The following is a 13,095-nucleotide window of genomic DNA, read 5'->3' as shown; positions in this document are numbered from 1 at the left end:
ATAATAATTTGCGCCAAATAAATATTTAACGAAATGATAATATTGGCGTTAACCCCATGTTATGGACAACCTGCCGCATTCCTTTCGACATGACAACACTTGTTTGGCTTATGTTTAAATGAACAATTAAATATTTTCCCCGCCAGAAGTTAGGAGGCATGCTGTCATTTCATCCTTTCTCTGCTTCATTGACGTGACTATCTGAACCCACTGCCAGGCCTTCCCCTCACAGTGAAATCTGACGTGACTGTGTGTCACTGGAATCAAGGAATTTTACGGTTTTACATCTAGCGTCGACGAGGAACAGAAACTAGAGTTTGGGAAGACGAGAAACGAAATCTGTCATATCGTTTTTAAGGGGGGTAGGAGGTCAAACGGCCCGACTTGGAGCAGGAGAGGCACCACAGGACATTTTAATTTCCACTGTCTATACTTTTACAAGTAAATTCATAAAACTTTGTCAGCATGACCAAGAAGGATTCAGGATTCACACTCATAGTAGTGGAAGTTCAAAAACATAATAAAACAATTTTTTTACATGTGGAATTTCATCATTTTTTCACTTACTATTAGCTGCATTTGTTGCTATAGGTACACTTTTCTTTATAAGTAAGAGAGACTGTTCGATGAATTTTGCACAGCATACAAACCATACTTACAGGTGTTTGAAACTCTAGAATCTATTTAATTTATGAAAAAATGAATGAGCTGTTACGTTTTAAACTTTATGTTTAGAAAATAATCAAATTTTGTAGTTAATTATTTCAATTTTTGCCACAGTTTTTAATAGATTTCGAAAATTCTAGAGTTTCATACACCTTTAAGTATGGTTTGTATGCTGTGAAAAATTCATCAAATAATCTCTCTTACTTGTGAAGAAAAATGTGCCTATAGCAACAAATGCAGCCAACAGTAAGTGAAAAAATGATGAAATTTCATATCTAAAAAAAATTATTTTGTTATGTTTTCGCACTTCCACTGTTATGAGTGTGAATCCTGAATCCTTCCTCGTCATGCTGACAAAGTTTTAGGAATTTATTTGTAAAAGTATAGACAGTAAAAAATAAAATGTCCTATGGTGCCTCTCCTGCTCCAAGTCGGTCCGTTTGACGTCCTACCCCCCTTTAAGTACCGTCCTGGTACTTGCCTCAGACGGTTTAGGGAGACCGCCGAAACGACGAATCAAAGAGCAGGACGAGTGCCATGTAGAAAATACTTGTCCACGCTTCAGTGCTGTCTGCGACAGCTACACCGGAGAAACAATGCACACTTGCGGAGTGACGATAGCTTAGAACATGACATTTTTATGTCAAATCTACCACGAAAAAATAAGCAAAAGGCAGAGTGCTTTAGAAAATGGACACCGAATCACCTTTGAAAAAGCTTCTGTCTTTACGAAGACGAACTGTTTCTGAGGTAATGTAATAAAAGAAGAGATTGAAATTAAAATCTTTAAAAAAATGGCGATCTACAGATCAGTACACTGTGGGATCCAGGAGGTTGGAGCTGGGACGAGACGTTTGTAATTCCTTATAGGGCACTGAACTGAGCACAAGTAAAATCACAGCACACTGTACAGCTAAATACGAACCATCGACGGCTCGGCACTCTGTTTCTTTGACAAAGCCAGAGGAGAATTCAACCAAAAGCTCGTGGAATTTCAACCGCCCGTCGCAGTTAGAAACTTTTGAAGATTTAATTAATGGATACCGCGGAGAGCCCGTACATTCTTACATATTGTTGAATGTGTTCCGGAGGAATGGTATTTCCGATAATTTTTGCCCAAATCCAAGGACGTGCTGTATTAGCTACTGGCCGCTTCTCAGTATCAAAAAATACACCGTCGAAATCCCAGACATATTCAAATGGATGACTTCTCAGATAAAAGGGCAGACAGAAGAAAAAGTTAAATCTGTCAAGCAGATTCAGAAATCACATAGGTTATGTTGGTTTACACAAGTAACGCCCTGTGTGAGTCAGTGAACCTACGAAGTATAAACAGGAAAAGGGGGCGTTAAAAAACAAATGTCACTAACTGACGACGTTGTGAATCCATGTGATATTTGTACGGTATCTATTTTTTATCGTAGTGGACGGCGAGTTTTGGCGAGTGTCCTGCAGCTGATACGCACCTTTCGTTGCAGGTACTGGGCCCGCTGTTAGCCTGCTGTACCGGAGCGTCGATGCAAATCCGTGGAGACAGGGGCTGCTGCGGCTGCAACACGAAATGCAGAGAAACTAATGATGTAGTAACACACACACACACACACACACACACACACACACACACACACAGAGAGAGAGAGAGAGAGAGAGAGAGAGAGAGAGAGAGAGATTCTCATTCTAGTTGAAGAATGCGTAATATGCTCAGTATGAGAAGGCTATATTAATGAAATGAATCACGTCTTGTTGAGTGTTCATGTGACTGCTTTACAATGGTATTTCGGGACGTATGGACGTAATATTCATACCAAGGCGGTAGAAATGTTCCTTGGGGTTCAGTCGCAAAGTCGTGGTGTCTACACTGGCAATGCATTTCATCGTAGGCTGTCGACAGACATTCATACAGTCGATATACGAGTCTTCTCGTCTAGAAAAACTTGATAAAACGTTAGTTTTTTTGTGTGATTGCTTCCAATGATCACACGCGAAATGCGTCATAATCTTACTGGCTCTCAAATGGCTCTGAGTACTATGGGACTTAACATCTGAGGTCATAAGAACTCTAGAACTTAGAACTACTTAAACCTAACTAACCTAAGGACATCACACAAATGCATGCCCGCGGCAGGATTCGTACCTGCGACCGCAGCAGTCGCGCGGTTCCGGACTGAAGCGCCTAGAACCGCTCGGCCACCGCGGCCGGATAGTCTTACCGCACGATCCACATTCTACACAGGCAGAAAGTCAGATTCATTTTTCAAGTGTTTGCATGCGAAAACAAAAGACATTTACAGTTGCTGCACCTACGTCTACTTAGTCGATGACTGTCAAACTGAATTATATTCTAGGTTTGTTATTACAGAACACACACAATAATATTATCTGCAATAAAATTTGTCTGCTGTGTAGGAACAGTTGTCAAAGACGTATGAGTTTAATTTAATGTATTCTTAAGTTTTATTAATTAAACGTTTCATATCACCAGCGATATATTTAATAAAAAATTTAAAATGCTGCTGCATATTTCAGTTCTATATGCACTGATTGTTGAAGTACACTAGATTTTTTCTTTAATCATTAAATTTGTGAAGGTTATTGTTTTTTTTAAAATTGTGATTGACTGTTGATAATAAACTTCTTAAGGAAGTAAGTGTATTGTGAGACAGTTGTCAACATGAACAGTTATCTAAAGTAATGTGATTCAGTTGTGACAGTTTCATAGGCTGTTATCGGCAGTATTTCAGAAGTCACTGCACTGCAAGGTCTGATTCTCTGGTACAGTTAGTATTAAAGTACACATTAAAAAATTGGAGACTCTATCTTGTTTACGTGCAATGTGCATGTTGTTTATTTATTTCCCCCGCACACTATTGTTAAGGTGGACATAAAGAATGACGCAGAAAAGAACTGAATACACTGTCAACTATGCAATTTCAGTGAACACATAGCTAGTTAGTAATATCAAAGAAAATCTCATTAACTTCTCTTGCAGTTGACAGATCTCCATTAGATTGATTATAATATCTTGCTGGCCGTTGTGGCCGAGCGGTTCTAGACGCTTCATTCCGGAACCCCGCTGCTGCTACGGTCGCAGGTTCGAATCCTGCCTCGAGCATGGATGTCCTTAGATTAGCTAGGTTTAAGTAGTTCTAAGTCTAGAGGACTGATGACCTCAAATGTTAAGTACCATAGTGATTAGAGCCATTTGAACCATAATATCTTTCAGTTCGGCAAGGCAATATCATTTTCTATGAAGCAAGAAATAAATATAAGTTGTACTAATGCGTCCGGCACACTTGTAGTGATTTATTATAAACATTCTGTACAGCGTGGTAATTGGTCGGTTAAAAGTAGCAGTTTAATTGATATCAAATTGCAGCAGAATATTAACACAGAAGGGGGGAAAACGTATGGCAGAAGAAAAAAATAGTGTGAACATCGTTCAACAGATGGCGCTGTATGTATCAGAATACGTAAATGAAAACACGTGTCACGCGCACGACCCATTGAAGTTGGTATAAACACACCGGGTACACGGCTTTTCCTCCTTTCGCGTCTGCGACGTTCGCCATGACTGTCGGAATGCAGGATCGCGCTCTTCTTGTAAAGCTGTATTAAAAAAACAATGACTGTGCACACGTCGTTCTGCAGAAGTTCCGGACACTGAAGGGTTTGAAAAAAGACGTTGGATCGATGACAGCCGTCGATATGGAGAAAATGATTCGGAAATTCGAAAAGACGGATTCTTTTGGTGTGCAACCTGGTAGAGGGAGGAAACGAATTTATTCGACGTCGAGGAAGCAGTGGCCACAGCAATACAGGAGGAGACGAGTGGTGGTGTGCAAACGCGCAGTGCACGGAGAGCTGCTCGAACATTGGACATACCCGCGAGCACGCTGCGTAAAGTCCTACGAAACATCCTTCTTTGTATCCATTCAAAATAACCCACGTGCACGAGTTGCTTCCTGTTGACCTGCCAGCAAGAGAGACATTTGCTTTAGAATTTCTTGCACGCATAGAAGTGAACAATGATTGGCCGTGGAAGATTTTGTGGACAGATGAAGCCCACTTCCATGCGAGAAAATGGCTCTGAGCACTATGAGACTTAACTTCTGAGGTCATCAGTCCCCTAGAACTTAGAACTACTTAAACTTAACTGACCTAAGAACATCACACATCCATACCCGAAGCAGGATTCGAACCTGTGACCGTAGCGGTCGCGCGGTTCCAGACTGTAGCGCCTAGAACCGCTCGGCCACCCCGGCCGGCCTCCATCTGACAGGATATGTCAATACACAGAACTGTCGAATATGGGCAACGGAAAATCTACACGCAAATCAACCAGTACCACTTCATCCTGAAAAGGTCACCGTGTGGTGCTGGTTTACGGCATCATTTATCATAGGGCCATATTTTTCACAAGAGACAGGTGCTTACGGTCCTGTTACCTGTATCGTCACTGGTAAGCGCCATGAGTGTCTTTTGCGCAAAAACGTCATTCCAGCTCTCCAACAGTGTGGATGTGTGGATGGGATCATTTTTATGCAAGCAAGCGCACCCCCGCACATTGCAAATCCAGTTAAGCAGCTGCTGAAGCGCCATTTCGGAAATGCTAGAATTATCAGCCACCATTTCCCTACAGCCTGGCCGTCCCGATCACATGATCTTAATCCGTGTGACTTCAGGCTGTGGGGCTATATGAAAGATGTTGTGTTCAGTTTCCCGATTGCAAACTTAATTGCGTTGAAGGCACGCAAAGCGCAACACTTTCTGAACGTGACCCGGGAAACGCTTCGATCAGTTGTGGAACATGCTGTTTCTCGATTTCAACTTCTTGCAGAAAACGGTGGATAGGATATTAAACATGTTTTGCGCCAGTCACACTGAAATTAATAATCTCATATTGAACATGTTTTGCGCCAGTCATACGGAAATTAATAATCTGATTTGATTTCGATTGATGCTTTTTATGCTGTTTTTGGCCTTAGGACAATTAAAAACCGATTTTTATCATCCAATGTGACATGACCTTGCCGTGGTGGATGGGCTTACGTAACCAACAGTAGCACACCTGTACACTCACGCACACTGAGTAGTACAGTTTGTTTAACGTCAAACGTACACCTTAGGCATTGTTGTATGATTCATTTGGCATTTGTAGTCGGCCACTATTAAATTATGATGCTTACAGCGCCATGTATTGTTACATTTTGTAACTATTTATTTTTCTTCTGCCATACGTTTTTCCCCCTTCTCCGATAATATTCCTTTGCAATTTGACGTCATTCTGACCAGTGGTATTATTTCTACAGCGATTTCAAAGTTTGACTTTAATTATAATATATATATATATATATATATATATATATATATATATATATATATATATATATATATATATATATATATATATATTTGCCCCGCATCGTTCCCCTATGCTCTGTTAAAGAGTATGGGACTTCATTATCATCATCATCATCATCATCATCATATGCATTTGCACAATAAGACAGGATAAGTAACAGAAGATTCAAATACTGAGTGTTGTGGTTAGTGTATTGAAGGTCCTATGTTTTCTGAAAATCCTTTCTGAACTCTATAAGAATTATGTTGACAGAAATGTGCAATTGCTTTTGAATAGATTACCTTTTCTAGAACCTAGATTGGGAAAGTGGCAGTGAAACTCGAAGCAAGTTTTTAAATCTGTCCTGCCTCAACAGTCAGGGTCCGAAAATATACTTTTCGATAATGTGTACCTTACATATACGAGGGTTAGAACTTAAATAGTGGCAACTATTTATTCACAACCGATACAAAAGAGTTACATGTTTGCACCTGTTACTGTCCTTCAGAGTAGTCACCAGCGTTGTGTAGAACCCGTTGCTAGTGATGTGGAAGGCGTAGTATACCGTTAGCAGAGGCTGTTCTGTTGATGGTGCGAATGGAGCGGTCTACTGCCTGTCTAACAGGCAGTAGACAGTTCTGAAGCGAGTGGCACGAAGTGGTTCCTTCATATTCGGAATCAAATCAAAGTCACAAGAACTTAAGTCCGGGGAGTATGGTGGATGGTGCAATACTTCCAAGTCCCTTCGACCGAACAGAACAGCCGCAGATTGCGCTGTATGCGCCCGCGTATTGTCGTGCAAAGTGATGGGTGGGTCGCGCAAGTGTCACCGCTTCTTTCGCAAAGCTGGTCGCAGGAGATGCTCCAAAAACGAACAGTAATACGACTTAAGTCCTTGTGACATTGATTTGATCCCGAAGATGAAGGAACCACTTTGTGGCATTCGCTTCAGAACTGTTCCAGAGATTCGACAGGCAGTAGACCGCTCCATTCACACTATCAACAGAACAGGCTCTGATAACGGTATACTACGCCTTCCAAATCACTGGCAACGGGTTCTACACAACGCTGGTAACTACTTTGAAGGACAGTAACAGGTGGAAACATGTAATTCTTTTGTATCGGTTGTGAATAAATAGTTGCCATTTTTTAAGTTCCTACCGTCGTATAAAGATTACAATTCCTATACAGAAAGAACAGATTTCTAGTCGTGTATTTGAAATGCCACAACCCCATACCCATTTCAGCTTTTCAGCAGATTAATTATCTTAGTAATTTCTTTGGAATGAGATTGTATACCTAAAATTTGACTGTGTGTATGTGGCATGGCTTTCTCCAAGTATTCCACAGCTTAATACCGAATATGACGTACAAATTAAAAACGCAGGATGTGTGTAATGTCATGTGTACCGTAAGTCTGAAATCCTATATGGATTCCCCACCACCCTACGTGAGCTGGAACGACACTGATGTGTGGTTCAACAAGGTATTATTGCTTGCCAAATAGTGTGGTGCTCATCTGTTAATAAGATTTTAAGCCTGGGACGACGCAGATATAGTCTACTAGCTGCATACGTTAGCCGAAAACGTTCGAGGATAGTGCTGTTGTCGCCCGGTAAATTTGAGTACGGTGTGAGAAACACACATGAGCACGCATAGATGACAACGGTGACTCGTCGTGGCATGGACTCCACGACACACTGGATGCGTTGGGAAGGTATTGTGATGTACGACCACTCAGTGCATGCCTGCAGCTCATGGAGGATGGACAGAGCCTTGTCCACGGCGGGAACGTATCTGCACATACCTGTACGTCTACACTCCGCCAGCCACCCTACGGTGTGTAGTGAGGATACCTTTGTTTCCACTATCTTTTCCTCTCTTCCCCGTTCTACTTCCGAATGGTGCATGGGACGAATGACGGTAAACCTCTATTTTAGCTCAAATTCCTTCGTGTTGTAGAATGCCTCCACGTGACGTCCCACATAGGATCAATGCCATGTAGTTGAAGGGAACTAGGTGGCCAAAAAAGCAATATCGGATGTTCCTCAAAACATGCTAGGGCCTGCAACAATTTGGGAACGCTGGATCGTGCATTCTCTTGCTGAATGTACTTGACGACTGTAAGATGCTCTAGGCGAAAGCATAAATTACGAATGCACTTGACTGAACGGCAAAACATTGTCTCCTACGTCGAGAGACGAAGACAGACCTGTCAGGGAGCTTACCTCACATTCTGTAAGCATTCTCCCACACGGGAATACCGCCACCATTTGGGTGAGCACTGCACTGTCAGTAAGTTGGGTTCATCGGTTTTAGAGGCACAGGTATCCTTCCATTGGTGTGCACCAAAGCGATTTGTCAGTCCAAACAATCTCTTTTCATACTCTGCGCCGCAAATAAATTACTTGATGCGGCTGGGAAAAATTATGACAAGTTCCTTGGCTAATGCAGGGGTCAGAGAAGCAGGTCAAAACAGATTGCTAGACACGAGTTACTGCAGAACTACCTGCTGATGAAGCGAGCATGGCTGCCGAACGTCTGGGTGATTACCTCATATCGCCAAGTGGAGGGGCCAAGAGCGCAAATAATTTCGATGCAGCAGAAACGCAAATATACCATGGTCTAGATGACCTGGTTACTTCACACCAGAGCCGCAGACTTGCTGTGGCCTACATGACCACACCCAATGTAGTAGCAAAATGAGTGTTTACCAAGACAGTACAAACAACCCCCATGTTTAGTCAAAGAAATTCCAGTCAGGCAGCTACTGTCAGCAAGGGGTAGTCTACGCCAGTCTTCGGATAGACTTGGTTCTATTAGCAGCCACCAAGAGACTTGGCCTTCACTTTGGGCCTACTGGTGGCTCTAAGTCCAATGCCACGGACGTAGCACCTTCCAGCTAGTGGGCCACCTCTGGGAATACTTCCAGCTGTTACTAGGCTTCTGCTATGGAGGGCAGCTGATGAAGACCGAGAAGGTGCAGCCATCCAAACACCTATGCTTCTGCATGCATACTTTCGCTGTACACCTCTCGTCACGAGATCGGATACTCCTGCTGAGGGCTGTCTTCTTCTACTAGGACCATGGCGGTGTTCCGCAAATTTCGGTGCATCCTGCTCTGAGCTGCAAAACAACTGCATTCAGACTGCACATTGCACATTCACTGCCCCCCCTCCCCTCCCGAGATCGACCGAGTCAGTGTTTCAGCTGAGCCGCTGGCGGCAAAACAGGCCGCGGGCTGCCTGCTGCACGAGCGCCTCCCCCACTAGCTGTCTTCACCCAGGAGGGCGTTGCCACTGCAGACCGTCACTAATAGTGTTGTAGTTTATTTTTAACTAAAATGTATGACAACTAATGATGTTTCTTTGAACAACAGTCGATCGTCATCCTGCCGACAGCCCACTGCCTTATCTTTACCTCTGTGAAGGTAATACATCCAGGGCCAGTTTTGCTCATACAAAAGTGGCGATCACCCACGCCAGTCTTTGTGCACTGTGACGTTTTGTGAGCCGAGATAAGCCTAATGCATAATGACTTCTACAGTACATCCCATACTGCAAATATGTTCGGAAAATTGGTATGGTTGTTCATCTGTGCTTGTAACCCAGCATTAAATTGTTGCATGATTTGCTACATTGGTCTTCTTCCACTAATACAATCAACTATGTTGTTGCCCGAAGCAGAAGGCTCCGATAGTTCACTGCACAACAAAATTAAAGGATCATTGTTCTGAAAGCTCGTAATTGTCTCCCATCGCTTTACATAAATTTGAAATTTGGTGCAAAGGTGCCTTGACTTTTGTCTGTAATGGTACTTAAGTGTGGAACCCTGCGAAGTCACCCTCAGGCTCGGACACGCTTCATACAGCAAAATTCGACACACGCGAGAAAAAGGCAAGAACTCAGAAGTTCTTATGAGATGTAAGGTCGATTAATTATGTTACATTGACACCGAATTTCACCACAAATATGCTCAATAGCAGTGTAGACGTGCCACACGATGGCAAGGTCGTCACGCACTTTCGCACCCATATTTCACCCCCCCCCCTTTTTTTTTTTTTTTTTTTTTGACGCCTGTGCGATGGAGGTCACAATCGCGACGCCAAGCGTTGAAATCACGCGGTTGTCTTTTAGCTGGCCGAGGAAAAGATTTCATACTCACCGCCTCTGCGATTCGACACGAAATGGCCTTATGGGTTGGCATAAAGAGCGTCAATGAACCACCTCTTCACTCGGGGCGCAAATATACCACACATTTTGCAGTCTAAAGCGACAGTACGCAGTGTGATAAGCGACAGGGCGATGTTCTTGACAAGCTTTGACACTGCTGACACCCCCAGATGGTTGAAACGTACTCTAAGGACATCATGGACCAGCAAACCTTATCGACAAACTGCATATTCGCTTCTGTATCTCTTTGACTGACGTTCGTTTGACGATTTTTCTGACGCTTCGCCAGCACAAATGGCTGGCATTGACAAAGTTTCTCCAACCATTGCTGGTGGTGGACTGGAGTCGAGCTCGCTGCCACAGATTACTTATACCTGGCACATCAACATCCAAGGGCTTTTCTGTGGTCATTTCCGGTGCCGTTCTCCTCTTGCTACCTGAAAAGGTAGTTCGCTGCAGCACGGGAACCCAGGATCACGGAGGTCATCATTGCTAATACCGAAGCCGCGACTCAGACCGTTCCTTGTGAAAGAGCTGAGAATTACGCACTGGAAGAGGTGGGATACTGCGCCAAGGAAAACCACCAGCTTGCAATCTGAAGAAAGAAAAGGTACAAGCTAACAATAGTCTTAACGCCGACAAGAATATATGGGTACTGCCTGCCGATAAGGGTAATGCAACTGTCGTAATGAGGACCGAAGATTATATCCGGGACCTATTAGATCCGACGACGTGCCTAACACCAAGCGCATATCCGATGCAGCGGATCACACGGAATACGATTAGGTTAATCAGGGCGTCATCTCTCTCGTCGGACATACAAAGGAACCTGCGCAACACAGCACCAGTACCACCTCGGTTGTATGAATTACCAAAGATCTATAAGAATAATGTTCCATTAAGACTGATTGTTTGCGCTCCAGGCTCACCGACGTATATCCTGGCAAAACACTCTGATCCAGCCGCACGTGGGAAAGATTGATACATGCATAAAGGACTCAGCACATTTCACTGAAAAACTGTAGAAACTAAAACTTAGGCCAACGACTTCCTGGTAAGCTCTGATGTTGTTTCTTTGTTCACCACAGAGCCATTAAGTGACTCTCTAAAGCACATCGGCTCCATTTCCCGCAAGACTTCAGCAAGATCTTTCATAAATGTCTCACCGCAGGCTATTTCACTTGGAATGACAACTTCTACGAACAGCTGGAAAACGTCGCCATGGGTAGTCTTCTTAGTCCAGTGGTGGCCGACTTGTTCATGGGACATTCCAAACCATAGGCAATGGGCTTGACACCTCGTAAAGGTGTTGTACAGGTAAGTCGACGATACCTTTATTGTATGGTGCCACGGTGAGAAACAGCTCGGTGACTTCCTAAGACACTTGAACAGCCACCATGCCAACATAAAATTTACCACCGAAGTAGAAAAGGACAGACGGTTACGCTTTCTAGATTTGCTGGTGACAACGGATGGTGAAAACCTGGGACACAGCGTGTATCCAAAACCAACACATACGGACCAATAGCCGCACAAACTGGCAAGTCACCACCCCAGCCAGGAATTTTGTTAACAAGTGGCAAAGAAAGATCACAAATAATTTTGTAAACCCCACTGAACATGATCTCACCAGTTTGGAGCGCAGTTTGACCGCAATTCTTGCTCTGGTGTACAGGCTGAAACCACTAGGGATCGTTCAAAAACCATTTGACGAAATTTGAACGCCATCAGTAGCAGCAGAGAGTGCTCATGCTTTTTCAGCCCTGTTTCGCACTCTCCTGTGGCGTGATCACAGACAGGTGCGACATTGTCACGTATGTGAATAAAACGGCTGAGGTTTCTTCTAAGACCCCCAGTTCGGCCTTTATTAAGCACTTCAAAAATGTAGCTGAACACAGGCGAGCCGTGACGAAGTACTAAGCGCTTGCAGACAGGCAATGCCTTTGACACCCTACCCACTCCGGTTGGCCTACGAACAAGCGCAGGGGCAGCAACGTAGCCTATCTGCAGGCCCCCAGGACTCTCGTCAAATATTCTTCCTGTACAGATACATTTTAAGGTGCTCAACAAAAGTGGGTGGGTGGAACCGTAGATGTTGCAGAACTGGATGGTCTTACAGAGACTTCACCATTTTAATCACGCATGCATCAATGTCGCACCCCTTTGTGATCAGAATCATGTGGGGCATCAATCACGAAATGTGTTGGAATCTATGCCTCAGGGGAAGGGGTGGTTTCATCGCTGCCTTTTATGCCACCCACTCAGGCCTTTCCTTGTCGATTCTGGATGCGTTATGTTTGAAATGTTTTCCTTGGAGATCCATAAGATAACCAGCGGCTTTCAACACAGCACGTCGCAGTTCGTTTCTCCATCGCTTATGTATCAGAAGAAAGGGCGATAGGTAGGTGAGAGTGTTAGTGGCGACCTTCCCACCTTGTGACAGGTGAGCGGTGGCAATGGCATAATTGTGGAGAAATTCGGTGCCGATGTGACATCACTAATCCACCTTACACCTCACATGAACTTCTGACCTCTGGCATTTTTCTAGCATGTGTCGACACCTTGCCGTTTGAAGCGTCGCGGAACACAAGGGCGGTGTCGCAGAGCGCCACGCTTTTGCAACATTATAGAGTAAGGCTGTAGGCACCTTTGAACCAAATTTCAAATTTATGCTTTTCAGCGAGAGACAATAAGGGATTTCCAAAATGTGAACCATTAATCGTACTGCACAGATTACGTTATTGCAGAACCACACCCTTGAGACAAGAACACGTGAAAAACATAGTTTCTGCACGCCCTCGGTAACGTTGTAGTCGATGCGTCGTGCAGACACCATCTGGCCTACTAATACCTGCGGAACTGCGGGATATCACCCTTTCTCACGGTTCAGTGGACTTAAAATTTGATTGCGGTAAC

The 13,095-nt window shown here is 43.8% G+C and overlaps 1 protein-coding gene across 1 annotated transcript in view; it reads right to left on the bottom strand.

Annotated features, from left to right (window-relative positions):
- Positions 1 to 13,095, bottom strand: part of LOC126159020 (uncharacterized) — a 514,849-nt gene that overhangs the window by 339,205 nt on the left and 162,549 nt on the right. Inside the window, exon 12 of the mRNA XM_049916483.1 lies at positions 2,133 to 2,215. Within this exon, the coding sequence (XP_049772440.1) occupies positions 2,133 to 2,215 (83 nt within the window). The remainder of the gene's footprint in view (positions 1 to 2,132; positions 2,216 to 13,095) is intronic.

Source organism: Schistocerca cancellata, chromosome 2 (genome assembly GCF_023864275.1).
Source record: "Schistocerca cancellata isolate TAMUIC-IGC-003103 chromosome 2, iqSchCanc2.1, whole genome shotgun sequence".
Lineage (NCBI taxonomy): Eukaryota > Metazoa > Arthropoda > Insecta > Orthoptera > Acrididae > Schistocerca > Schistocerca cancellata.
The sequence above is the reverse complement of the archived record's forward strand: the minus strand, read 5'-3'. Positions and strand labels throughout refer to the sequence as shown.